The sequence below is a fragment of the Phoca vitulina genome, unplaced genomic scaffold (genome assembly GCF_004348235.1).
Source record: "Phoca vitulina isolate PV1807 unplaced genomic scaffold, GSC_HSeal_1.0 scaffold19, whole genome shotgun sequence".
Taxonomy (NCBI): domain Eukaryota; kingdom Metazoa; phylum Chordata; class Mammalia; order Carnivora; family Phocidae; genus Phoca; species Phoca vitulina.
In genome coordinates this window covers 25,669,355-25,696,682 of record NW_022589722.1, presented here as the reverse complement: position 1 = coordinate 25,696,682, position 27,328 = coordinate 25,669,355, and the positions used below count along the sequence as shown (strand labels likewise).

The 27,328-nt window shown below is 58.0% G+C and overlaps 1 protein-coding gene across 2 annotated transcripts; it reads right to left on the bottom strand.

Annotated features, from left to right (window-relative positions):
- Positions 1–725: 725 nt before the first annotated feature.
- On the bottom strand, positions 726–27,328 carry SYNGR1 (synaptogyrin 1). 2 transcript variants are annotated; one of them, XM_032416329.1, is made up of 4 exons: positions 27,174–27,325; positions 10,139–10,376; positions 8,669–8,814; positions 726–4,599 (listed from the first exon to the last, which is right to left on the bottom strand). In XM_032416329.1, the coding sequence occupies exons 1-4, from the start codon at positions 27,270–27,272 to the stop codon at positions 4,378–4,380; spliced, it is 705 nt and encodes a 234-aa protein (XP_032272220.1). In that variant the 5' UTR covers positions 27,273–27,325; the 3' UTR covers positions 726–4,377. The 2 variants fall into 2 exon arrangements, with proteins under 2 accessions (XP_032272220.1, XP_032272221.1); XM_032416330.1 differs by lacking the exon at positions 726–4,599 and adding an exon at positions 6,214–7,182 and having other exon boundaries at positions 27,174–27,328.

Sequence of the window (27,328 nt, the reverse complement as noted above, 5' to 3'; positions counted from 1 at the left end):
TGTGGCCTGTCCCTCCTCCTCCTCTCCCCCGTGTGTCCGCCTCGCCTGCCTTCCGCCGCTCCGCCGCTCCCAAGCTCTTGCCGGGCCAGGGACCTCCGCGTTTCAGTTCCTCTCTTCAGGTCACTCAGCAGCCCACCCCCTTGCCACTGAACACCTGCTCATCGGAGTGAGCTCCGGCCAAGGGTCACCTGCTCAGAGGGCCTATATCTGAGCCCAGGTCTAAATGGCATCTTCTGAGTTCTCTCAGCACTTGTCACAACTTACATTTTTGTTTGCATGTTGGTTTCACATCCATGCCTCCTGCTGGAAGACTACGTCTGCGGGGACAAGGGCTGTCTACCCCGCTCAGTGTGGACTCCCAGGGCCCGGCTCAGTGTCTGGATAAATATTGTGCCAGCTCAGGGCCATTAACTTTAAATAGTGACCTGCAAGCATATGTGTAGATCTGGATGGAGGCTTGGGTGCCTCTGGAGATTGGGAAAGGAATCAGGATAGGGAACAATGACGTGCGTGTGTGTGTGTGTGTGTGTGTGTGTGTGTGTGTGTATACGCCTGTGTGCCTGCCATCGCATATGTAAAGCTGGGGGGCACTGGTTTCAACTGTAATGATCTGACTTGTATTGAACAGTAAGAACAAACAAAGTACGTGCCAGCTCAGGGGAGAGAGGGAATGGGTGATCCCAAGCCACACTCAGGAAGAACAAAAAGATTGTGACACGCCGCAGTCAGCTGGTGGGTTTGTCTTCACTTTATTACTATGTCACCAGAAGTCACCACCTTCACTTGGTTCACCACAAATGGACAGATGTCATAACGGAGGGTGCCATGGGGCCACTGGATTCACTCTTGAGACTTAACCAGGTGGTGGGGGAGTCCAGAGTGGGGGCCCAGGATGGGGACCGCCATTCACTGCACGCACGCACACACACAGAGATATATTTGTGGAGCCTTATATTATACATCTTATATATAGAAAATATATATATTTATACTATACACAGGCAGTTACGCTGCGGGAGGGCTGGGACACCCAGACAAGGGCTGTGGGCACCAGGGGATGGGGAGTGTCACATCAAAGGGCAGCGCTGGGAGATGGCTGGACCAGCCCATCCTCCCACAAACTCTTGGGAGGGGTGCTCCCCCTTCCTCCTCCTTAGAGAATCAAAGGGGTCTTGGGCCAAGGTTGGGGGGCCCTCAAGGGGTAACAAGTGGGGGCTCTTGTTTACATGGGGGAAGCCTGGGACCCCCAAGAGTCTTTGAAGATCAAAAATCACAGGGGAGGTTGGAGTAGGGGAGCGGATGCCAGTCCCTGTGGAATTAGTCCCTCGATTGTCACACTCCCAGGTACCAGAAGCCAGACCCAGGCAGACGGCCCATGACTGTGCAGGATGAGGGTTAACTCAGAAGCAGGAGACCTAGGTCCTCAACCTCTGACTCTGCGTAACTTTGGACAAGTGACTCTTCCCGGCCGACTCTACCATCTCGAAGGGTCCTTGCAGCTCTAAACTTGGGTGGCACCCAGTTTTCCTGGGCCCTCTCTTGTGCTTGGTGGAAGGAGGGAGCTCAGACTCAGCAAGGTCAGGCTGCAGGGGGCAGCCTTCTCCATAGAAAGGGTTGGAAGCAAGGGAGAGGCAGAGGGAGGGAGCAGGGAGGGAAAAGAGGATACCATTGGCCCGAGAGTACAGGCTCTAAGTTTGGGGCCTCCAGGGCGCTGTCCTCAGCCAGTGGGAAGAAGCAGGGAATCCCTACCAACCTCCCAGAGGGGGAGTCAGGAGCCCTGGGTCCCAGCCGAATCCCGCCCTCTCCCCGTTTCTCACCTCCACCATTGGCGGGCCCTGCCAACACCCAGCCTGTTGGTGGGATCATGTCTGGCTGTACCCCAGGCCGAGTGAGCAATGCAAAGTGAGAAGATTCTGCGCCCCTCCCTCCTGGCAGGGGTCCTGTAAACTTTCCTGGTCTGGGGTGGCAGGGAGCGTCTATAAGAAACACCCAGGGGATCGGTGAAGCTGAAGTGGTAGCCTGCCCTCCAGCTCGGTATCACAAGCAGCTGGTCGGTGCCCAGGGAGAAGGGATGGGCAGCACCCTGGGGTCTCCTGGTGTCCATCAGCAGGGGAGGTGTTTGGTGGGGAGTGGGAGCGGGGAGGACCTCTCTCAGCCTCCTGCATGGGCACAGAGCTTCACTTTGCCAGAAGGGCACCCACAACCACCCACACCCTTACCTGCTTTGCCAACCTGGTCTGGTACTGGCTCTGCTGCTTGGCCTGGTAGATGCCACAACCCCATCCCATCCCCACTTGAGCCACTGCGGGGGGCGGGGGTACCAGAGACAGAGCCCCTTCCCCAGATGTGGAAAACTGAAGTCCACAAAGACCAGTTATTGCTCAGCTGTCTGGGGTTCTCTCCTGTCTCTGCTGCCCCTTATGAGGACTTGAACAGGCTTAAGTTCAGATCCATGCTCCACTGCTAAGTCGTTTACACTCTCTGAGCCTCAGTTTCCCCTTCTGTTAAGTGGGGACAACAACGCTACTTCTCAACCTAGGAAACTCCTTCTCCTTCCCTCACCGCCGTGCTAACTGCTGCCCGTCCTCCTGGCCCCTCCTAGGGGCGCCGCATCCCTTGGCAAGTGCTCAGATAGCACTCTGTCCTCTGGTGGAGCCTGGGTACAGAGGCTGGCTTGGTGCTCATCTCTGGACGGCCAGCTTGCATGCCTTCTGGCACAGGATAGCTGCTGAGTCCAAGGGCAAGTGAGTATCACCTGCCTCTGAGGGTTCTCGTGGGGGCATGGGGTGCTGGTGGTGGGAACATCCAGCACGGTGCCAAGCCACGATCCCCTGGCCCTGCTCCCCAGGTCACTGGCCAGTGGACGTGGAGCCCCATGTCTCCCCACACCTCTCTCTCTCTAAGACCTCCCCGTCCTTTAAGGTTCAGTGAAGAGTCCACCTGTGCAAGAGTCCCTCCCTGCCCCCAACCCTCCTTGTGCCTTTGGAGACACCTGCTAGTCTCTGCTACGGCCCACCGCCTCCCCCAGCCCACCGCGCACCAGGGGCCCTCAGCGTTCACCTTGGGAGCAGTGTGTCCCCTGGCAGCAGCTCGAAGGCTGGCCTTGCTGGCACCAGAGCCCCTGCTCTCTCTCCTCTGACTCCCACAGAGACTGTCCTCTCATCAGACCTTCTGGAAGGCCAGTGGAAGGACTCTCCATGCCCTTGGCTGTTCCAGCCCCTGAGACCCTGGCTAACCCTGGCTGAGGGAAAGATGACACAGTGTCCCAGATCAGTTCTGTTTCCTGGGAGGTCACAAGGGCAGGGCAGGGAATCGGGGCACCTGCTGGGTGGCTGGGGCCAAGAAACCCAGGCAGCAAGCCCAGCTCTGCCACTTATTCAGTGTGACCTTGGGCCGGTCGCTCCCCGTTCTGGGCCTCCTCGTCCACCCAGCCCTGGGCAGGGACAATGGTCAGTCCTTTGGGAGGCCACAAAGAGGGTGTTGGAGCTCCCGGTGGGGCACGCACAGCATGGAGCAGTACATGGGGAAACAAGCGAGTGAGGCGAGACCCCTTAGCCCTCCCACCCTGACTGGAGGCTGGGGGAGGGGCTGGTGGGGATGTGGGGAGAGGGGCCTGGAGGCAGAACAGGCCCCTGGCTTGCAGCAGAATCAGGGTTATATCATGGGCTGAGGTCCCCAAGGCCTCCCAGAGTGACGGGAGCACTGAGCGGTGGAGCCCCAGGCTCAGGGACGGGGAAGGCAGGGAGGACAAGGGACAGCAGGGGCTCTCCGGTCAGGTGGCCGGGGCTTGGCCCCAACTCTATCACTGGCTGCCTGAGTGACCCTGGGCAAGGGACCTTGACCTCTCCAGGCCTCAGTGTCCTCAACATAAAATGGAGACAGCCCCCATGCTCGTAGTAGGGCTCGGTGACAGCCCCTGATGTCCTGCAGGTGTTCCCACCCACCCTTGAGCCAAACCTTCCCAGCATCACCCAGGTCTATCTTTCACACCGATTCCCACCTCCGGGACCAATGGGGCTCCTCTGTCCCTCATCTTCGCCCTTCCCGGGACCCCTGGTCTCTCACCACCGGCGTCAAGACATGCAGTAGGCACTCCATGAATGCTCAGTGACACAATGCATGAATGCAAACGCCCCCAGCCCCTGCTGGACAGACTTGCACACATGTGGAGATGCGCCCCCACCCAACACCCTACCGCCCCATCCCACCCTGAGCTGCCCTGGACCTCAGGGGAACAACCCAGAGTCTGCTGAGGTGCTGGGCAGGGCAGCCTGGGAGGGAGCAGGGGTCTGGGAGTGGGCAGGAGGGCAAAGGGCGGGGGGGGGGGCAGCTGGGACTGGGGCAAGGGACAGGCGAGGGGCAGGTGGTCAGTGCAGCTCAGTAGCCCTGAGACTGGTAGCCCTGGGGCTCGGTGTCAAAGGCGTTGGCCGGCTGCTGGTAGGTACCGCCCAGGCCGGCGGGGTCTGGCCCGGCGCTGGGCTCCACGTAGGGGGCATAAGGCATGCTGGAGTCCTGGCTGGGGTCCATGTAGTCCTGGGAGAAGAGAGCCGAGTCGGCGCCAATCTGGTACCGCTGGAAGGCCAGCACGGCTTGGCCCGCCTGGGGACGGGCGCCGGCGGGGACAAGGACAGGCGGGAGGGGATGGTTAGAGGAGAGAGACAGACAAGAACAGCGGGTTAGTGGCAGTTAGTTCACAGGACACACGCAGTAGGGGTTAAATATCCTCAAAGCCCCGAAGATGAAACCAAGCTTGCCTGAGGGGGAGTCTGTCCTGGCGGCCAGCCCTCAAGAGATCCAGAGCCACCCTGTCCATCCAGCCAGAAAGACCTTCGGAAGTCACCCGTCCCATGTCCCCCAACCCCAGAGTTCATGATGGGTCCCCAAGCATCCTCCACGGTGGAGCGTTAAAATGGCCCAAAGGCCACGACATCCTTCTCAAACTGTGGTCTCGGGGGTGTTAGGTGGAATGGGGAAAACGGGTTCTCGGTGGGATAGAGAACTGTTGGTATCTCCTGAAAGCCATCCCGTCTCCCTTGCAGCTAGGTGTAAGCATGTGACGAAGTTCTGGCCAGCACGTCACCCCAGGTCCTTTGTCCCACCCTCTGACCCGACCCGTGGAATGCAGATGTGGTAGCTAGAGCTCTAATTGCCGCACGGGACCGCAAGGTCCATAAGCCAAGTTGGAGGGATGGAAGAGGCCTGGGTCACAAAAGGCCTCTGGAGCCACTAGGTCAGTCCTGCACTAGGCTGCATTTAAACCACTGTGATTTACAGTTTCACTTGGGGCTGAACCTGATTCTAACTAAAACATTCGGTCACACAAGTTTGGGAACAGAGTAAAATAAGTTTCAAGGCCACAGGACTTGTCGGAGCCGTGAAGGATGTACGCTGGGATCCCCAAGGGGAAAACTATGACAAGTGGCACGTGCCAACCTTATCTGACCAACAAAGCCCTTTCCCCACAGGACCTAGTTGGGAAAGACTTGTCTACAGCATATGTACGTAGGTGGGAAATTCTTTTTCAGTAAAAACTATCACACTGTTATTAAGGGCAATGATATTGACCACACCAAGTGAGGGAATAAATTTTAAAAAATAGTTTTTAGGTTTACATTGAAAGCCTCCTCCAAAGATCTTTCCAGCAGGTGGTCTGCTTGTGATGGAAAGATGCTCATGCTCAACATACCCGCTTCTGGGATGGGAGGACTGAGGCTTAGTCAAGGGAGACCTCATGGCAGAGTCGGTGCCAGAAGCCAGATCTGAACAGAGGTCCTGCCTCTTCCCAGGCCAGGGCCCTCCCCATCTCTTTCCCTTTCATCAGCCCCCTGACAAGGCAATAAACCAACGAGGAACCCCAAAAGGCCATCTGATGACAGGCAGGGGGTGAAGTGTGCTTGGCGTTTTATTCTAGACAGTTCCAGAAGCCCAGTGACTAGGCACTGACTTTCGATTTGTGTCACTGGTAAAAGCTCTGAGGGGCAGCCCTTCCTGAATGGTGGCTGTCCAAAGCAGAGCAGGAGCCCAAGAAAGGGGGACCAGGTGGACGAGGGTTGAGCTGAGGAAATCAGGCCTCCCTTGGTCAGCCAGTTCGTGTGGGGGTGGGAGTGGGGGGGTAGGGGGAGGGGGAGACGGACCCTGCTGGTGAGCCTGGCCCTGCTTCTTCAGAGCGGGTACTGTCTGCGGCCATCTACACTTGTATGCCTCTCGTGTTAGGAAGCTTACTCTCTTTGTGCTTTGCTCTGGGGGCCTGTTTGCTTTAATTCCCCCTCGGCTCCTACAGAGGGTGGAGGGATAGGTGGTTCCTGCCTGGGGAAGCTGGAGGCTGTATAGAACTGGAGGCCAGAGTCTTTTGGAAGAACAAGGATTCACCCCCTGAGAACTGCCCCCAAAGTAGGGATTATGGAGGTGTCTCTGACTCCTGGGAGAGAATGAATGAATGAATGCATGAAAGAACAAAAGAACCTACATTTATTGAGCATCTCTATGCCAAGCCCTGCGCCGGCCTTTGCTTCATCCGCACAACAGCCCTGCGAGGTTGGTCCACTGGGTAGTGGACGGAGGCTCAGAGAGGCGCAGGCGTTTGCCCAGGGTCATACAGCATATAAGAGCAGAGGCACGCGAGGCGTCCTCTGACGTGCTGGGCCTGCCCCCCCAGCAGCCAGCCTCCACGGGGACTGTAAGGTCAGCCTTCATGCTGCAGCGAGGGACAGGCTCTCCCAGCGTCCACAGCATCCTGGCAGCCCGTGTATGAGCCACCTCCCCCCATCTTAGAGCCCCTGGCAGTCTGGTTAGGGGAAACTGCAATTTGTTTGTCTTCCCCTCCCCAGCCTGTGGGCTCCTGGGGCCAGGCCCCCCGTCTGATTCATCACTAGGCACAAAACAGCTCAATAAATGTTTACTGAATGAATGGACAAACGAAACATAAAGGAGGCAACAAGTGATTCAGTGGCGGGTCTGAACTGGCCTCGCAGCCAGCCTTCCCCTGCCCCACGGGCCCTGGTATCCTGGCTGCTCCCAGCAGCAGGACGCCCCACAAGCTTGCCACTGGCCATGACACGGGGCGCCCCTGCCTCTGGAAGCCAGGCAGGCCTACGGCTGTGCCGAGGCGGGAAACAGTGTGCTGTATTCCTCCTGGAAGGTAAGGTTCTTGAATCTCCGCACGGCCAGGGCTGCGGTCAGACTCTGCCAGGAGAGAGCAGGGGTGAGGCCAGTGGGGAAGAGCTGGGAAAGGCAGAAGTGCCAGCAGGGGGCCAGCGGGCTCCTGTCAGTCAGGCTCTTGGACCTGCCCCTGGAAGTCCTGCCGTCCAATCACCCACTCTTCTTCCGTGAGCCCCACCCCCATCTCGGGGCTCACTGTTCCAGACACCTCCCTGTAGGGCTGGGTGGGCTGGGACGTCCCCACACACCGGGCACCTTCTCTGGTCCGAGATGCCCTGGGGTCACCTGATTCTTCCGGCCCAGCCTTGAGGACCTGGAGGGCTGGTGTGACCACAGCTGGGGAGCTGCGGCCTCAACCACAGCTGTTCTCCTCCAAACTCTGGCTCCTAATATTGCGTGGGGGGGAGTGTCCCAAGAGAAAATGGATATTCAGGGGCCCTCATAAGGAGCAGGAAGTCACTCCAGGACAAGCCCAGGAAGGTAGAGGGGCAGGGAGGGCTGGCTGCAGCACACTTTGCAGGAGGGGCTGGGGCTGCCCCTATCCAGCCCCGGGGGCTCCCTGCAGAACGCTGGGCCCAGGACTGCCGGGAGGCCTGGAGGGGAAGGGGCTGCACGCAGGGGAGGGAGAACTTTGGGATGGGGGCCTGGAGCCCATGTGACCCCAGACATCTGCAGGAGGAAGATGAGAGGAGAAGAAATACATCAAGGCAACCTGGAACCAGTGGGAAAGAGGGCCCAGCCTAGGTCTAAAGCTTGCCAAGGGGTGCCATCTGGCCAGTCAGGCCCAGAGACATGCTTTCTTTGACCCACATGGTATTTTTTTTTAACTTGAATAAATTGCTAACACATAAAGATCAGATTTCACATAGAAATTCAGATTTCTGGCTTCTCTGGAAAACGGGAAGACCTGGCCTGTGTGGATCCCCATTCCTGCTTTGGAACAGGGGCTGAGGGTGCCCTTTTGGGGGGGCATGTACCTGCCACCGGCCCACTCATAATTTCTCATGTGCTGCCTGCCCCGTGGGCATCTGAGTTTGTGACACCCTCCCACCCCAAATCCAATCGCCTGATTTTACAGACGGGAAGACAGAGGCCCGGAAAATTAGAGGCAGCCCCAAGATGTGGCCCAGGTCTCCTGACGCTTAGGCCTGGGCTCCTTCCCAGCCTCGGGACTGCAAAGCCTTATCTTCCCGCCTAGGCCTCTGCTAGTGTTTATAAAAGCTTATGGTAAACGCCCACGACCCAAATAGCAGACTGGTTGGGAGGGGCGTTCATGATCACTGGTGGGTGCTCTGGGCCAAAGCAAGGGTCTCCCGTCACTACGGGACTGTCCTCACCGGCACGGGCAACAGCCTCCTTCCTCAGGAAGCAGCCCCGTGTGAGCGTCCAGGAGAGACGCGGGGGGCCGCTCGGGCCCCAGGAAGCCAGAGTCCCTGGCGAAGCTGCAAGGCCCGCAGCCTGGGAGCCTGGCCGGGTGGGAGAGTGCGCGCCGGGCCGGCGGTATACTCACCCACGTGAAGATGGAGAAGAAGGAGAAGGTGATGGCGGCCCGGGCCGCATCTGTCCCTTCATTCATCGGGTTGTCCTTGGGCTTGGACACCTGCCACTGGTTGGCCAGGAAGCAGAAGCCCACGAACCAGAGGAAGGCCCAGAAGGCTGGGGTGTCCACCGGGACCAGGCAGAAGGGGCCACGCGCGAGAGAGGGCGAGAGGGGAGGAACAGGGAGAGGTTCAGGAGCACGTCTCCCATGCTCCCCCACCCCCAAAGGGAGGGGCAGGGTGGGGGCGGGGTGGGGGCAGGGGCGGGGGCGGGGGCGGGGGAAGGTGAGGCCAGAGCAGGGAGGTCGGTCAGACGCGGAGAGACCACAGAGAGGAGCCAGCGGTCGTGCAGACGGCAAGGCCAGGAGCAGAGCCGGGGAGAGCCAGGGGCGGTGAGGGGAGCGAAGGAGGGAGAGACAGAGAAAAGTCAGTCAGCCTGGGCGGGCATTTCTGTCACCTCAGCCGCACACAGATTCCCCAGCTGAATCCCTGCCTGGGGACCGCTGACCGCCCTGCAGCAGTCTGGGAGGGGCACTGATCTGACCCCCCGGCCCACTGCAGCCTCCCTGAGAACTGGGCAGAGAGAGGAGGAGGCTGGGCAAGGGGGGCAGCTCGGCTGGGCGGGTCTGAGCACCAGCTTCTCATGTGCCTGCAGCCTCACAAAGCCCGAGGTTAGGGAGGAGCCTCTTGAGCAGAGGCCTGGGGAGTTTAGCAGTGAGAGCCTCCTGGCAATGAGAGCTTCTGTGGGTGCCCAGAGTCTACCCAGAGAGAACCAGAGCTGCTCCAGTAAAGCGTGTGTGTGCCAAAGGGCTGTGGTATCTAGAGACCAACGTCTCCCACAGGTACTGCTGCGGAACCCTGGGGCTCCGGGGAATACAGTTTGAGAACTACTAATTTCATTCTATCTTTCAAGTCTAAGGGACTGGCTTCACTGCTTACAAGTCAGCCGGGCTCATCCTGAGAGTCCCAGGCCCGGTAATGGGGGGAGGTCCCAGCCAGAGACCTGAGACCACAGCCAAAGCCTCACTGCCCCTCAACCAAAGCACCCAGTGATCAGACTCTCAGAACTCGTGGGACAGAGGTCGGGTTACCTCCGCCAAAGGCTGTTTCTGGAAGACAGGGGCAGCAGGTCGCATCAGGCCCCGACCCTCCCCGGGCCCGGACTGTGTGCCATGCCATCAGTCTTGCCTTACTTCTCACGAGGCTCCACCAAGGGAGGTGGCACAGAAGCCCTGTCCCCTCCCCGCTGTGGAGCTGAGGGCTCTTCTAGGGTCTCAGGCCCAGCCCTGGTCCCACCACTCCCCGTTGCCAGCCAGGTGACCCCCGGTCTGTCCCCTCACCCGCCTCATAGCTGTGCGTGAGGAGTGACGGGCCCATGGCTGGGGCAGCCCTCTGCAGTCTCTGTTGTGCTGGGGGGGTGCCCACGGGGGCAGGGGACTCACCTGAGACCCCAATGTCGGACAGGACGGCTTTCTTGCGGTCCTTCACGCTGCTGATCTGGGGGAAGTACACGTCCAGGGCCAGGTAGAGCAGGCACGTGAGGAAGGCGAGCACGCCCACGGCCACACCATAGCTGCAGGCGTTGGGGTTGCGGTTGTAGATGCAGAACTTCTCGCCCCCCGAGTTGCTGTTGAGGTAGCCCTCGTTCACGATGGAGCCGAACACCACGATGGAGAACACCTGTCGGGGCGGGGGAGGGGCAGGGCCGGGCATGAGACCCAGGCCGGCCCCGACCCAGCACCAGGCCTGGAGAAGGGGCGGCTACTCCCCTCGGCCTGCTGTCTGCCCCGACCCCAGCCAGCCCCCCTCACCCCAATCAGCCACAAGGCTGCTGTTAAGCAGGCATGTCAGAGGGGAGGCCCAGAGAGGGAGGGCAACTTGCTTAGGGCCACACAGCGCAGGAGGGGACAATCACTTCTTTCCTTAGCCTCAGGCTCTAATGACCTTCTGACCACAGATTTGGCACTACCATCCCACCAGCCAGGTCCTGAGAGGTCCTCCTGGGCCCTGCCACCAAGATTCCTCTAGAATTGCAGACTTGGCCTCCCAGAACGAGTGGTCTCATGTCCTTCCGGGAGGTGGACCTGCCAAGGCTGAGTCCTCTGGATGCTGGCACGTGCCCAGCCCCATCTCCAATCATGACCTGAGCCGAAGGCAGACGCTTAACCGACCAAGCCACCCAGGTGCCCCTAAACCTCTGACTCTTGGTTTTAGCTCGGGTCATGATCTCGGGGTCCTGGGATCAAGCCCTGTGGCCAGCTCTGCGCTCAGCAGGGAGTCTGCATGGGGTTCTTTCCCTCTGCCCCTCCCGTTGCTCGTTCTCTCTCTCTCTCTCACAAATAAATATATTAATTAAAAAAAAAAAAAGTAACACCAGTCACAATCCTGCCAGTTACAGGGCAACCTGCACTCCCCCAAGTACAGTGCACGTACCTCATTAACCCAATAACCCTCTGTGACAGGTCTATTGCAGCTGGGTAGGCAACCGGCTGAGATGGCCCCCCCCCACCTCCTGGTATTCACAGCCTTGTACAACTTCTTCCCCTTGAATGCCGGCTGGGCCTTCTGATTCACTTCTAACCAACAGAATATCACAACAAGTGATAAATAACATCTCTGCGAGGAGATTACAAACACTTTGGCTTCCACCTTGTTTACCCTCTCTTGCCACTCCCTACTTGCTTGCTCTAATGGAAGAAGCTGCCATGTTTTGAGCCACCCTGTGGAGAGGCCCACGTGGCATGGAGCTGAGGGAGGCCTCCAGCCAACAATCAACAGGGAGCGGAGCCCCTCAGCCTGTAAGGAATCGAGTCGGCCAGCACCATGTAGGTGAGCTTGAAAATGGGTCCACCCTCAGCCTTCAGGTAAGGCCCTGGCTGACACCACACTGTAACCCGTGAGAGATCCTGAGGCAGACGCACCTGGCTAAGCAGATTCCTGACATTAGAAACTAGGAAATGACAAATGTTTGTTATTTTACGCCACTTTATTTGGGGATATTTTGTTATACAGCAATAGCTAACTAATACATCAGTTATCATCAGCATTCTGCAGATGAGACAGTTAAGGTACGAGTACTGATTGTTACCAGAGTCATAAAACTGTTAAGTTTTTAGAGTCCAGGGGCTGCACATGCTTTGGGGCGCCTGGGTGGGTCAGTCAATTAAGTCTCCCACTTCGGCTCAGGTCATGATCTCAAGGTCCTGGGATCGAGTCCTGCATCAGGCTCCCTGCTCATGGGGAGTCTGCTTGTCTCCTTCCCTCTACCCCTCCCCCTGCTTGGATGCTCTCTTTCTCTCTCAAATAAATAAAATCTTAAAAAAGAAAAAAAGTTCTTGCTTTTTCCTCCTGCCTCTCACCGTCCCTGAAACTGTGTGAGGGTGAAGAGGCCCAGACTCAACACGCAGAGCCTCAGGTGTGGCCTTCAGTGAGCTTGAGGCAGGGGCCAGAGGGTATTTTTATTGTCTGTTTTCCACTTCTTTGTGGTTTCCAATTTTTCTAAAATAAGAAACTATAATTTCAGGCACATTTTCATCCTCAGCTAATATGCAGGATGGGCAGTAACTCCATGGCAGGTGTGGGAAAACACATGAAAAGCATTATTATTTTTTTAATCTCATCTTCCTAAGATGTCTATACTTTTTTTAAAAAAAGATTTTACTTATTTTTTGAGAGAGAGTGAGTGAGACACAGCACACATGAGCAGGGGCAGGGGAGAGGGAGAAGCAGCCCCCCCACTGAGCAGGGAGCCCGATGTGGGGCTCGATCCCAGGATCCTAGCATCATGATCTGAGCCAAAGGCAGACGGTTAACGACTGAGCCACCCATGCGCCCCTGAGATGTCCATACTTTACATGGATTCTGTAATGTACTGGATCTGTGTAGTAGTAATGTATATCAAACAAATAAATCTACATTTAATGGGAGGACTGATTCAAAAGTTTTTCCTAAAGAATGGCACGACCAAAAGTGTGGAGACCACTGGTTCACAGCACTGTGTGTTAAGAAAAATTCTAACCCAGGGTGCCTGGGTGGCTCAGTTGGTTAAGCGACTGCCTTCGGCTCAGGTCACGATCCTGGAGTCCCTGGATCGAGTCCCGCATCGGGCTCCCTGCTCGGCGGGGAGTCTGCTTCTCTCTCTGACCCTAACCCCTCTCATGTGCTCTCTCTCATTCTCTCTCTCTCAAATAAATAAATAAAAATCTTTAAAAAAAAAAAGAAAAATTCTAACCCAAATGTCCGTCAATAGATGAATGGAGAAACAGGTTGGGGCATCTCCACATAATGGGATAGTTTTCAGTCATTAAAACAAACAAACAACAAAACAGTTCTGATACGTGCTACGACTGGATGAACCTTAAAACAAGTGGAAAAAGAGGTGAAGGAAGTCAAACACGGAAAGTCAATGTTACATGATTTCGTTTCTGTCCTGTATCCTTAACAGGCAAAACAGACAAGAAGCAGACCAGAGGTGACCAGGGCTGCAGGAGGGGGGATGGGGAGTGATTACTTAATGAGCACGGGGGGTTTTTTTATGGGGTGATGAAAAGTTTTGAAACTAGACAGAGGCAATCGTTGCACAACATAAATGTCACTGAACTGTGTGCTTTAAAATGGTTTATTATGCGCTATGTGGGTTTTTCTGCAATAAGAAAAGAAAGAAAGAGAAGAAAGAAAGGGAAAGAAGGAAAAAGGAAAGGAAAAAGGAAAGGAGGGAAGAAAGGAAGAAAGGAAGGAAGGAAGGAAAAAAAGAAAGAAAGAAAAAGAAGAGAAAAGAAAAGAAAAGAAAAGAAAAGAAAAGAAAAGAAAAGAAAAGAAAAGAAAAGAAAGAGTGGGTCTGTGTCCTGGTTCAACCACAAGCACACAGCTGGGCCGTGGTGGCCCACGAGCCACACATTTGCCAATCCAGACTTGAGAATGTACACATAGCCACGGTCCAGCCCCTCGCGGGCATGCTGGCTCTCAGGGTGGCCGTGTCACACGTCCTGCGTCCTCATGATCCCCCCGCGAAGCGCAGAGGGCAATTCGCACTGCTCCCAATTAGCGGCGCAGGAAAACTGAGCCTCAGAAACAGCAGGGGGCACTGTTGTCAGCGGGACGGGCTGAACCTGAACCCAAGTGTAGGCTCTTCCCACCTGACCCACCCTCTCAGCCTCAGGAGGTGGGCCCTGAAGGAGACAGACACCTGAGGGGCCCGTAGTGTGACTGAGAGCCAAGTCTGTGCTCAGGGGCACGGGAGGGGAGAGGCAGCAAGTCCGGATTTCACAGCAATTGTCTAAGGGACTCCTAGGCTACTGACACATTCTGGACAAGCCAGGCAGACGCTGGACACCGGGAGGCGAAGGCGGGCTCTGATGGCCGGTTGCCAGAGCCGTGCACAGCACAACTCCGGGACTGCCATTCACGCACCCCTTGGACCTGTGAGCTAAGAGGAGTCCAAGGTTCCTACCAGGAACCTGCCAGGTCAGGAATCTGAGGCCCAGCTCTGGATGTCACCCGCGGTCCCCAATCCAGCAGAATGGAAAAGCCTCTTGATTAGAGGGCGCTCCGGACACTGAGGAGTCACACAGGGTTGCTGGAGTCAAATCCCAGGCCTGCTGCTTATGCTGTGTGGCCTCAGGCAAATGACAACCTCTCTGAGCCTCAGATTGGTCCTCTGCAAAAATTAACCTTCCCTTCAGGGCTAGTGGGCGAATTACATGCAAGCACCCTGAGCAGAGCAGTGCACTGTAGGGGTTTAGCAAGGATTAGCTCCCTTCTCCAGAGGCCCCAGGGAAGAAGGAAGAGCACCAGCAAGGCCCTCTTGGGCAGCACTTCCTGACTGACAGCCTCCACCAGGGGTGGGGACAAGGGTGGACCCCCCCAGCCAAAAGCAGGCCAAGAGGAGGTGGGAGGGGAAATAGGCGGGCGGAAGTCGGGGCTTTGGGGACAAGCAGAGGAGGAACCGTTAAGACAGGGCCCTCTTGGGGGGAGAGAAGCAGGGAGTCCCTGGAGAGGCCGGGAGGCAGGTGCTGGAGACACTGAGTCCCCAAGAGGGTAAGGAACAAGGTCACAACATCCTCTGAGGACCCGCGGGGCCCAAGGGCAGGCAGAGAGAGGAGGCTCTGTGCCCGCTCAGGTTCTCCTCTCCAGCCCACGGCTCCGGCACACAGGGCGCTCAAAGTCACCCTGGGCAAGGGACTTGCCTTCTCAGCGCCTCAGTGCCCTCACTGTAAAGCAATGGCGCCTCGCGAGGACGGGATGAAGTCAGGCCCGTGAGGACCGGCAGGTGTCCTGGAGGCAGCGTCCCCAAACACCAGACTGACGCTGAACAAGTGGACGGGATAACGAAGCATCGAAGCGTCGCAGGCGGGGGCAGCGGCGGGAGGGACGCAGCAGTGGTCAGCGAAGGAGCCGAAGCAGCGACCTTGGAGCGCAGACAAGAAGCAGCCAGCCCGGCCAAGATGAGGGGAAGCGTGTTTCAGGCAGAACAGAAAGGGCAGAGGCCGAAGGTGGGAGGCGGTGACCAACGAGTGGGGCTGGAGAGGTGCATGGGTCGGGGAGGGAGGGAGGCAGGGAGAGTGTTGGGGGGGCAGGGCCAGATGGACCACAGTGGGACACGGTGAGAAGTCACAGGGGGGTGACCAGACCTGTGGATCCCCATCCCCACCCTGCAGCACGAAAAGCCCTAAAGCCATTCCCCACCGCCTTCCAGACACGATCCAAGCTTCCAGGGCCGGTGGTCCCTGGGCCTCACCTCCCTCCACGGCTCACCAATCAGTGCTTCCCCACCTTCCCACGCCCCGCCCCCCCCCCACCATTTCCTCTCTGAACCTGGTTGCTACCTGCGCAGGTTATGTTCTGTGGGGGTGGAGCCAGCTCCCACCCAGGCCGGACCCCCAGAGCCGCCAGGGGCAGGGTGAGTTCGGAGCCACTTCAGGCCTAAGAGCAGGTGGGTGACTTGATGTGACTTAGGTCTGAAAAGAGCCCCCCCTGGGCGGATGGAGAGAGGAGTGTAGGGCCAGGGTGAAGGCTGGAGGTGGGGGTGTGTGCATGTCCCCATCGGGGACACAGGTGTGCATGCCCCGTCCCCTGCAGGCTGCAGAGCTGGGCCAGGACAGGGAGCCTCACCTAGACCGGGCCCGAGAGTCTACACACGGAGAAGCGTTGCCAAGGTCCCCTGTGGTCCCCAAACTCCCTCAAGGACCCTGCAAGCCCCGGGTTAACTTCTCCATTTAGCTGTTGTCCCTCCACCCTAGTGGGAGGGAGCCCCCCCAGGAGCCGGGATGGGCCTCAGGTTTCTGTCCCCCAGCGCTCCCATCCCGCTGGGAGGAAGGGGGGGCTCCCTCAGGATCCGCTGGGTGACTGAAATGCGTCCTCCTAACTGGGCGAGGCCCGTGTCCGGGGGTCTGCGCGGGGCCACGGCTGGTCGGGGTGGCTGCACACTCAAACCCAAGTCTCTCTGAGCCCCGCGCCAGGCTCCGCATCAGGTCAGGCGGCCTCCAGGGGACTTGCTAAGGCCTGATCTGCAGCAGGGAGCGCACAGAGCCACCAGCAGAGGCCCGGAATGAAACCAGAACGAAATTCTATGCTGTTGTGGGCGAACGCTTCCCGACAAGCAGATATGCTGGAGGGACGGGACACAGGTCCCTGGCGGCAGAACCAGCGCCCTGGAAACAGGACAGGGTGGCCTCAGGGGGGGTCCCAGAGAGGTCGCTGGTCACGGGAAGGCACAGGAAAAAAACCACCCCTCTTCCTTGAACTAAAGAAAATGCTATAAAAATTTCTTTTTTTTTTTTAAAAGGCACCAATGTAAATGGGCCGAGGCTGTTTTTTTGCCGTCTTTATAATCCAATCCTGGGTCTTTTTAAAAATGGATTTTAAAAAAACGGATTCCAGATGGCAATTGGAACAGAGTTAGGTCGAACTCAGAAAAACAAATCAGGGGTACCCCAGAGTTTCATGATCTTGGGGTACTGGATTCAGAGACACAGAAATGGAGACCCCAGGACAGCCGGACCCCACCCTGGCCTCCCCTCCCCCCCTCCCCCACTCGGCTCAGCCACCCCTGAGGGCCCGGCCGCAGGCTGTCTGGTAAGTTTGCACCTGCTGTTCTCACTCCCAGAACGTCCTTCCCCACCTTTTTCATCTTTCAGATAGGATCGAACTCCTTCTCACCCTTCAAAACTCTCCTCCACCCCGACCCTGCACACACTCATTTCTGGGTCTGTCTCCCCCAGGAGACCCCGAGCTAACCCCACAGCCTCTGCAGGAGCTCTGCATCGACTGGGAGTGCCTGGCAAAAATCATGTCACTTAATCCTCACCAAAACCTCTAAGGAAGGGCACCTGGGGGACTCAGTCAGTTAATCGGCCAATTCTTGATTTCGGCTCAGGTCATGATCTCACAGTCTTGGCATCCAGCCCGGAGTCAGACTCTGAGCTGGGTGTGGAGCCTGCTTGAGATTCTCTTTCTCCTTCTCCCTCTGCCCCTCCCTCTCTCTCTTTCTAATAAAAATTATCTTTATTTTTTTTTTAGAGATTTTATTTATCTTTTATTTTTTTTGTTTTTCATTTATTTATTTGTTTATTTGACAGAGAAACACAGAGAGGGAACACAAGCAGGAGGAGGGGGAGAGGGAGAAGCAGGTTTCCTGTGGAGCAGGGAGCCTGATGCGGGGCTCGATCCCAGGACCCCGGGATCATGACCCAAGCCGAAGGCAGACGCCTAACGACTGAGCCACCCAGGCGCCCCTATTTATTTTTTAACAGAGAGAGAGAGACAGAGAGTGAGAGAGGGAACACAAGCAGGGAGAGTGGGAGAGGGAGAAGCAGGCTTCCCGCAGAGCAGGGAGCCCGATGTGGGACTCGATCCCAGGACCCCGGGATCATGACCTGAGCCAAAGGCAGACGCTTAACGACTGAGCCACCCAGGTGCCCAAAAATAAAGTATCTTTAAAACCTTTAAAGAAAAATATCTCCACAATCAGGCTCACTTAGCTCATTTCACAGAGAAGGAAGCTGAGGCTCAGAGAGGCCTGGACTCTAGCCGGCCCATAACAGGCTGGCCCCTAGCGGGTAAGCAGGGTGCCAGGCCCCAGCCCAGGCCTGCCCTCCCTCCAGTCCCATTCCAGAATGTAAGCCAAATCTCTACCTTCAGCTGCCTCCCCAGGAGGGAATTCCAGATCCCAAACTCTAGGACAAGCATGAGTCCTGTGAGGGACACCTGCCGTCCGGAGCCGTGTCACCACCCCACAGGGCAGGAGAGGCGGGGCCCACTTTACTCCATATCCGCACCCAGAGCGGGCAGGCCATAGGCTGTGTCTGGGCCACTGCTGGGCATCAGGCTGACCCGGCTCCAGGGAGAGCTGCGCCCAGCCAGCATGGGGGGCAGAGGTCACTGCTGTTTGCTGGAACTACCCAGAGGCTGGCTTTAACCATCTTTAGGCACATGCTGGGTTTCCCCCCAGATAAACTGTGTATAACATCATTATACACAAATGTCCCCAGTTATTGGTTCATTTGTGGGTGAACATCTCCCTCCTTGGACCCAGAGGGAGGGTCAGGAAAAGGCTTAGAGGGGAGCAAATAGCAAATCTGAGATGGGCAGAGGCACAGGCAGCATGGGAATCAGGAGAAGGGAGGATTCCCTCCTTAGCATCCCTAGTTTGGGCCTCTGCTTACACACCTCTGGCCATGGGGAGCTCACTCCCTAAAAAGGGGGGCTGCTGAGTCCTCTCCCTCACCCCGAGCTGACCCTGCCTTCCTGCCAGTGTCCCTACCAAAGTCCTTGATCCTGTTTCCTGGGTCCCAGGGAAAGGCTGTAAGGAAAGAAGTAGCTGTGCTTTTGAGGGATGAGTCAGGCTGCCAAGGGCCCCCCGCCTTCATGGGAATGGGGCCCTGCCTCCCACGGGGTCATATGAGGAAAATGGCTGAAGCCAACGCAGGGGCACATGACGAGCACCAGGCAGCCTCTCTGCTTCCTGGAGAGCCTCGTGCGGAGCCGCAGGGCTGAGGCAGGGTTGGGGGGGGGGGGGAGGGCTCCCAGGGTCCCTTCTCTCCTCCCCTGCCCGGGCACCTTGTTCTGAAGCCTTGGATGTGACCTGCAGGGGATTAGGCCGTAATCTTCCTGCAAGCTGTCCCTCACATTCTCAGCGGTGGGGGTGGTGAGGGGGCTCTGCAGGGCAGGGGCCTGAGCAAGCAGACCCCTGTCCCCAAGGTACTGAGAGCCTCAGCTGGGTGATCTGAAGGGTCCCCCTCCTCTCCGCACTGTCCCCACCTTCACCCTCCTGTGGCTGTGTAACCACGGGGGGCAGGGGGAAACCAAGACCCCGAGACAAGCTGCTTGACGGCCCCAGGCAGCTGCTTGGGGACAGGAGTATCCACCCCCTCCCCACTACAGCCCAGGTCCTTCCTCACCCAGGTCCTGCCACCTCGGAACTTTCGGAGGTAGGGAGGGGGAACAATGCCACCCCTGGAAAAGCGCTGTGAACGCCAACCAAGCACCACCGGAGCCCTTCCTAGGCAGGACCTTGTTTATGCCCCAACGGCCCCCCTGGGGCAGGCCCTGCTCTCCCCATTTTGCAGGTGGGGAAACCAAGGCTCTCTGCTGTCTTTCCGCTACTAAGGGCAGGGATAACCACCCAGGTCTGTGAGCTCCTCCTCACCTCAATGTCTGTCTCTGCCCTGCCAGTTCCTATAAGCCTGACATTGTCCACTGTTTCTTTCACTCTGTGGAAATACCAGGTCTTCAGAGAGATAATCTGGTCCCAGGCCCTGCCTCACTTTCTAGAGAAAAAGACACAAAGGGGGAGATGCCTTCTGCTTTGAGAGTTCTTACAGCCTTTCACATAGAGCACAAAGGAAGCAGGGAGGAGACAGCAAGCTTGGGGGTGGGGGGATCCTGGAAGGCTTCAAGGAGGAGGTGATATCTGAGTTGGGCCTTGAAGGCTGCGTGGGAGACCCTAAATGGGGACAAAGGGTGGAAAGAGGAAAGTAGAGCAGTGCATTTCCCCACCTTGTTTACCTTTACAAGACGCTAAAAGCACCATCTAGCACCGGATACAAGAGTGACGTAATAGACGCAGTCTCTGTCCCCCCAGAGCTTCCACCCACAGGGGTGGCAGCCTCTTCACTGCTCTCCTGCACCTCTCGGCCTTTACCATGACCTTCCTTCTGCCTGGAAGTCCTCCTCCCCACTTCTCCGCCTGGCTGGCCCCATCGCTCTCATCTCCACTGTACTGTCACCTCCCTGTCCCTGACCTGAGTGTCTCCTCACTCTGGCTGCGTGCTCATCTCTGTTCTTACTGGTTTACAGTCCGTGAGCCCTCGGCAAAGAGCAGGCCCCCAGCACACACTCCCGTGTGTATTAAAGGGAAGACGACAGGGTGTGTGCGTCCTGTGGCTGTTGGGACCAAGGGGAGGACAGAGAAGCCTCTCACGGCCGGCCAGCTTTGGCGAAGAGAGCCGTTAATGACAAGCGACCATGGATGTGGCAAGAAGGTCACAGATGGTGGAGAGGATGGGGAGAACGCCTGAGCGGGGTGCAGGTGAGAAACTGAGGGAGAAGCCCTGGAGACCGTGACCAGACAGGTCTTCTGAAGGCCCGGAGCAAGCGGCCACAGGGAGGCTGGCGGGGGACACAGAACGGGAGAGAGCCCGGGGGAGGGGGAGGCCGGGGCTGGGTGCCGGTGGGTGAGAGCGCGGGGGAGCCCAGCTGCAGGGGGGCAGGGAGGAGGAGGTGAGGGCACAGCCCGAGGGCCAGTGGCTCAGAGGTCCCAGGCCCAGGGATGCTGAGACCAAGAGGTGAGAGAGAGCTGGAGAGACAGGGGAGGGGGAGTGCAGACAGCTGCTGCGAAGGTGGGCCAGGCCTCACCCGGGGCCCCAGCCCGAGGACGGGACCGTGGGAGGAGGCCGAGGCCAGGGCAGGAGCAGGGTCATGGAGGTGCGCGCTACGGTCACCAGCAATGAAGGCAGGAGTAGTGCTAGGGAGAGCAAATGTCAGGACGTACGCACCTTCAAGGAAAAGGGGAGTGACCTGCAGCTGGCCCAAGAGGCAGGGATCCAGTGCTGGCACGGAAGTCAGAGCTGGGGGAGAATGGTCTGGAGGCAGCCTGGGGAGCCAGGAGGACCCTGTCCCATCTCCAGGCTCGGCAGAGGGAGGGTATGACGGAAGGAAGAGCCCCTTAAGAAGGCTGCCAGGGGAGCGGGGTCGTCGGGGGAGGCTGGGTTACAGTACAGCTTATAATTAGGGATGTTCAGTGTGGGGCTGAAGACTCGGGGACCCAGGCCATGTCCACTCGCCCCCTGGACTGTGAGCTGAGAGCTCCAGCTTGTTGGGGTTCCTGGAAGACTGTGTTCTAAACAGTCTGGGCCTGGCAGCCTAGGGCTGCCCCAGCCAAACAGCCACCCGCTCCCCACGGCCCCCTTCACCCCCGCCTTTCCCCGCAAGGGGAGCTGAGCATAATTCCATCCCTGGAAGGGAAGTGTCCTCCAGAAACACAGCAATGTGAGCTGCCGTGCCAGGATCCAACCGACTCTCTGCTCACATCCATGGACCTGGGACCCAGGCCCCCTGCTGCAAGCCCCCCAAAAGCACTGTGAGGGTGTAGTTCTTGATATCACTTCTTCAAAGACTGACTGGTCCAAAAGTCCCCAACCTGGAGTCCACTAGGAGCAAGAGTGGGGGTTCTCTGAGGATAGAAAGGTTGGGAACCACAAGCCCAATCTGATTATCCTTTTCCCCTTTGACAGGTGGGGGAACTGAGGCCCAGAGCACATGGCATCTTGCTCAAGTCATACCACCAGTCAGGGTCAGAGGGGTTGCAGAACGTGGCTTCAGGCCCCAGGCCCCAGGCCCTTCCCCGTGGCCTGCCCTGCCTGTCCTCCCACCGGACAGCTGGTTCCCCGGCTTTGGTGCCCAGTGCAGCTCCCTTGCCAGCTCTGCCATCTGCCCTCCTTTCCTCCTGGTTTTCCTCCTCTCTGCCCCTCCTCCCCCAGCCTTTGTTCTTTCTCCCCAGGCTCGGGCTTGCCTCACAGCTTCCCAGCTTCCCAGGCGCAGGCGCAGGTCCCTGCAGGAGCAGGTCGTGGGGCTCGCCCCATGTGGCTGGCGACTCCCTGAAGCGGAAGCTGTCAGCGGTGATCCCAGCCACTCTAGTTAACCTCTCTGGGCCTCAGCTTCTCACCTAAAGTGGGGTAACAAAACCCACTCGACCAGGATGCCACAGGCCTGGGAGGAGCGGATGTATGGCAGGCCCTTTACACATCCGTCTTCACAAAGCTGCGAATCTGCCCCAAACCTAAGCATTCCAGTCGCAGGTCACAGATGAGGCTTGGAGAGGCCAGGATTTTCCAAGGTCCTGCTCAGGCGATCCTGCTCTCCACGTCAAACACCAGGCTCCCCCAGGCTCCCAAGTTCCCACACTGCCCCTGTGCACGAGGAAATGCCCAAGATACAAGGCAGGATCCTACCAGCTAACATCTGAAGACCTCAGCCCTCAGCCAACGTCTCCTGAAGACCTCACCTACCAGCCAACATCTCCTGAAGACCTCACCTACCAGCCAACATCTCCTGAAGACCTCACCTACCAGCCAACATCTCCTGAAGACCTCAGCCCTCGACCATCGTCTCCTGAAGACCTCACCTACCAGCCAACATCTGAAGACCTCAGCCCTCAGCCAATGTCTCTTGAAGACCTCACCTACCAGCCAACATCTGAAGACCTCAACCCTCAGCCAACGTCTCCTGAAGACCTCACCCACCAGCCAACATCTCCTGAAGACCTCACCTACCAGCCAACATCTCCTGAAGATCTCCTTGCCACTGACTCCATCCTAGACCTAAGTGAGATAGACCAGCCAAAGGTCAGTCACAAGCAGATGAAAAGACAAGGAAGATTCCAAGGCTGTTAGTGATAAACGCCAAAGGAGCATGTGATCTACCTCCATGGACGTAGCTCCCTGAGTTAGTGACAGGGCTGTGCCACGTGCTGGAAGAGGACAGGCTGTATGAGGCCACCCATTTCCTGTCAGGACACCTGCCCCCAGGACCCTCTCAAGCCACACCTCTACATGGCAGCCACAGGGAGCTCTTCTCTGTTTGAAACCCCTCTCTGTGGCTGCCCTTGGCCCTCAGATGAAGTCCAGTGTGTGCATCTGCCACCTGAGGTCTTTTGTGAGCCACCCCCCCTCCACCTGCCGCTCTTGAGCACACCCACAGTGTGACGTCACTCTCACTCACACACCCGGAACCCCCAAGAGCTCACCATCGTTTCTGAAGCCCACTCAGACCTCATGCCTCCAGATATTTGCACATGCTGTTTCCTTCACCTGGAATGTTCCCTCCTCACATCTTTATCAGAACCAACTCAGAAGTCACTTCTCCTTGGAAGTCCTCCATACCCCCCTGGCAGAGGCAGCTACCCCCTACTGGATCTTCTTCTTGTAGTGTCTCAAGTCTCCGTGTCGCTGGACTGAGAGTGTCTCTGGTGGGACACACCGGCTGGTACTGGGCAGGGACTTGGCGTTTGTGGAATGGATGACTGAATGCCAGAGCTGGCCAGAGGCTCCATCTCCACCCTGGACCCCTTTTCGCCACCCCACAGCTCCAGGATTTTGATGCGGGATGGCTAGGGAATGGCGATCTGGGTGGGAGAGGGGACAAGGGATCTCATCTCGAAGCTGCTGTGTTTCCAAAGCAAGCTCAGCTTTTATAGTCCGTGTTCACTGGGATGACTGCTGAGGGTGCTGATGAAATGAGACCATGGCAACCTAGACGGGGAGGCCACAGGGGGTACACTGAATGTGGACCCCGCAGACCTTATTCTGTCGTTTGGGGGGGCGATACCCACCCTACTCACAGAATCCTGGGTTGTTCAGAAATCAACCCTGAACACGCCGAAATTTCAAACATTTTAGCATCCTGTTTTGCTCAGTCTGAACATTAAAACACCAACCACCCTCTCCTCTACCAGCGCCAATATTCCTTCCCCGCAGATCAGGTGGACCGTCTAAAAGATTGCAAAGGCCACAGCGGGGTCCTTTATATGAAATCAGTTAGCTCCCTGCCGGAGCTCCGTGTCCCCCACCTGGCCCCAGCACAAAGAAAGGCGTCCGCTGACAGGCCGCAGTCTTGGAGCACCTCTGACCTAGCTCAGCCTCCTCACTGAGCTGGGGAGACCGAGGCACAAGGGTGGTCGCAGCTGCTGTGTGTGGAGCAGCCCAGAGGCAGTCTTCTCCTGGCCACCAGCCAGCACCGCGCTGTCTCCCTCCAACCCGGTCAGAGGCAGCAGCTCTGAGCTCGCCCTCCATTGCTGCCCCCCTCTCAGCCGTCCCCTCCTCACCCCGGGCAGGAAAGGTCCAAGTCAGCTGAGCCAGAGGGCTGCCAGCCCCCTCCCCACTTAGCCAAAGCGCTCAATGCTTTCTCTGCGTAATCACCGCGCCTGGGGGCCAGTGGGTGGGAAGGGGGGTGCAGAGAGGAGCTGAGGAAGCCAAAGAGGAGATGCTGGGCAACGTGCTTCTGCCCCAGTGGCTCAGGTTCCAGGGTAGATCCAGGTATGGGGGTCCCTCTTTCAGAAACAAGATCTGTCTTTTACAAATGGCACAAAATCACCAGCCCACGAGCACATGGGGCTAGGGCCGCCCCCGGGCTACACGGGAGAAATACAGGAGTGGTCCTGGATGGAGGGACCAGGCGTCCAGGTTTGTGTGGGACTGACAGGGCTCCCAGGACACAGGACTTTCAGCGCTAAAGCTGGGGAAGTTCCAGCAAACCGGGATGAACTGGTCACCCTAGCCCTGGAGCTCAGGCTTCCTTAGCTTGAAGGTAAAGCCTGATGCCTCCCTGACCCCATGGGGCGCCAAGGGAACACCAGGGCGAAGGACAGGTCACCAACTGCATCCTCTGCATGCTTGTCAACGTGTTAAAACATGTTGGCGTACCACACATTTTCAAAAAACACTGGAAGGAAGCACTGGGCCTCCCTGAGTGGTGGGATCACATGTGATTTTTTTTTTTCCTGATTGTTTTTATTGTGGTAAAATAGATAGGACATAACATGTACCACCATCATCACTTTTAGGTGCACAGTGGTATTAAGTCCAGTACATTTATATTGTTGTGTGACCATCGCAACTGGTGTTTATATTTCCCAAACATCAGCAGGCATTACTTTTGTGATCAGAAAAAAAATACGATATATTTTTTAAAGGTGACAATCGGCCTGTATCAGCGGCCTCTGCTCACACAAAGGGAGTGAGCAGAGCTAGGAGGCCGTGGGGGGATTTGGGCCTTAGATGCTGGTTGGCCCAGATGACCTTTATCCTGCCCAGTCCTGAAACCCAGGATTCTGACCTCTTCCAGCTCCCGGGGAACCAATCAATGTGCTTTGGAGATGCCAAGATTTGGGTTCGGTCCTCTGTCTGCTGCTTACATGCTCAGTAACCTTGGGTCTCTCTGAGCCTGCTTCTTCGAGTGATGCAGGCCGTAGGGGAATGAGCTGGGTGACTGTGTGCGCCCCCCACCCCCCACCTCGCACACAGTGGGTTCTCCGTCAGTTCCCTTTCCTTCCTCCTGCTTGGAATGTCTCCCTGCACCCAGATATGAACAGAGGTAAGCCCTGCTCATCCTTCAAGGCCCAATTTGATATCACCTTCTCCACGAAGCCTCTCTGATTCCCATGGCAGGGGGACCCCTCTGCTGGCTCTCACGGCCTCTGCCCGGGGGGTACCTGGCTCCCTTCCCAGTGGGACTGTGCCATCCCTGAGCACTAAAGGCTGCGTCTGAGTCATGCCGCCTTCCCTAGGGGCCCAGCAGACTGGATGAAGCTTTGCTAAATGAAGCTGTCACAGGCAGAAGTGCCCTAAGCAGGCAAACTGCCCACACCTGCTCACAAAGCCAGTGGTTTCACCCTCCCAGGCCCGTGGCCCAGGGGCTGGCAAAGGGGAGCAGAGCACACAGCTGGCCCACCGGATCAGGCAGGTGCCCCCCCGGAGCTCTATCTCTGCCCACGGCCAGTCGGGGTCTCTGGGGAGCTGGAGACTGGCACAGATGAATGAATCCAGCACCACAAAGCCTTCTGGATGTGCCCAGGGTGCCAGGCCGACTGCCAGGTCCTGTGCAGCCACTGGGGCTTCCCTGCCCTCAGCGAGCTCCCCATCTGGTGGGTACTTGAGAAGAAAGGGGTTTACACATGGCTTCTTGTGGCACCAGGGAGAGGTTTTAACGTTTTCTGACAAAGGACAGTTAGCTTCCTTTCTCTCTGGGAGGCCAGAGATAAACACCCATGCTGTCCCACCCATCAGACCCTAATATTGCCCTGAAAACCCAGGAAGTGAGGGGGCTTGAGCACCCTGAGGCCACAGTTGGCCTTAGGTGTAGCCCCTTGGGGTCACTGAAGTGACCCTGTCCAGTGTCTCCAATCCTAGCCCTTCTGGTATGGGCCCACAGGAATAGGCCCCAGGCCCGCAGAGGCATGACCCTCTAGTGAGGGTGTCTGGGCAATGGCCAGCAAACCCTAGGGGGCCCTAAGCACCCCTTCCCACAGGGGGCCTTCCTCTCCTGGGGTGCTGCCCAGACCATCTGAACCCCTCCCTCTGTGCTCACTGTCTCTGTCCCATCCTCCTCCCCCACAGCCCCAGGCCTGAGCAGGGACCCCCTACTGCTGGGGGATTCTAACCCCCACCAGGCTGGAGCTCCAGAACAGACCTCTCTGCTCTTCCCTGTGGGTAGGGGACCTCTCCCCTAACCCCCCCCAACAAGCATCCAGGTGTACTTGGGGGCGGGGCGGTCATGGATTCAGGAAATATCAGAGCCCAAGGTGGCTTCTCCCACCTTTCTACAAATCGGGAAACTGAGGCATGAGAAAGGAGTTGACTCTCCCCACCTCAGAATGTAACTCCTCGTTTCCCATAAACATTTCTTGGGTGGTTCCCAGTCCAAGGTCATGCAGCGAAGGAGAGGCAGTTCCCGGGTGGAAGCCAGGTATCCGGCTCCCGACGCATCGCTCCATACCTTCCGGGCTAAGCCATCAAACCTGGTTTCCGGCCCTCTCCTCCAACGTCTACAGCAGACGCGGCGTGCACCCCATGAGATGATCCACGCCCTGATCCACCCCCCCAAAAAAGGCCACCTGAAACCCGGGCTCAGTCCCCACCGGCGCTGATCCGCCCGGGCGGCAACGCGCAACCCGAGCCGCGAGCCGCATAGCCGCGGCCTGGAGGTCACGACCATGGGGGGGGGCCACAGGCGAATGGGGGCGCCGGGCAGCAAGGGCGCCGGCAGCAGGAGCGGGCGCCCCTCGCCAGCGCTGGGACCCCCGCCTGGGGCCGGGGAAGGAGGGTGGGGGCGGGCGCCGGCACCCTGTCGGGAAGGCTCCCCGCGGGGCTGCGGCACCTTTGCCCGGGGTCCGGCGGGTTTGGGGTCCGTCCGGGCGCGCCGCCCTTGCCCGTGCCCCCACGACACGCCACCCCCGGCGCGGCCGGGCCACCCAGCCGTCCTTACCCAAGACACGACGCGCAGAATGGTGTGCGGCTGCCGGACCAGGGTGTGGGGGTCGAAGGCGCCCCCGGCTTTGCCCGCTCCGTACGCACCCCCTTCCATCGTGGCTGCACCCGCGCGGTGCCCCCCGCTCGGCGCGCGCCGCCGGCCCTGCGCGT

Coding starts and splice junctions, on each gene's coding strand:
- SYNGR1 (XM_032416329.1), bottom strand. CDS start 27,272: ATGGAAGGGGGTGCGTACGGAGCGGGCAAAGCCGGGGGCGCCTTCGAC. Junction 8,815..10,138: donor GTCCGACATTGGGGTCTCAG/GTGAGTCCCCTG, acceptor TGGACACCCCAG/CCTTCTGGGCCTTCCTCTGG. Junction 4,600..8,668: donor TCTTCTCCATCTTCACGTGG/GTGAGTATACCG, acceptor GCCCGTCCCCAG/GCGGGCCAAGCCGTGCTGGC.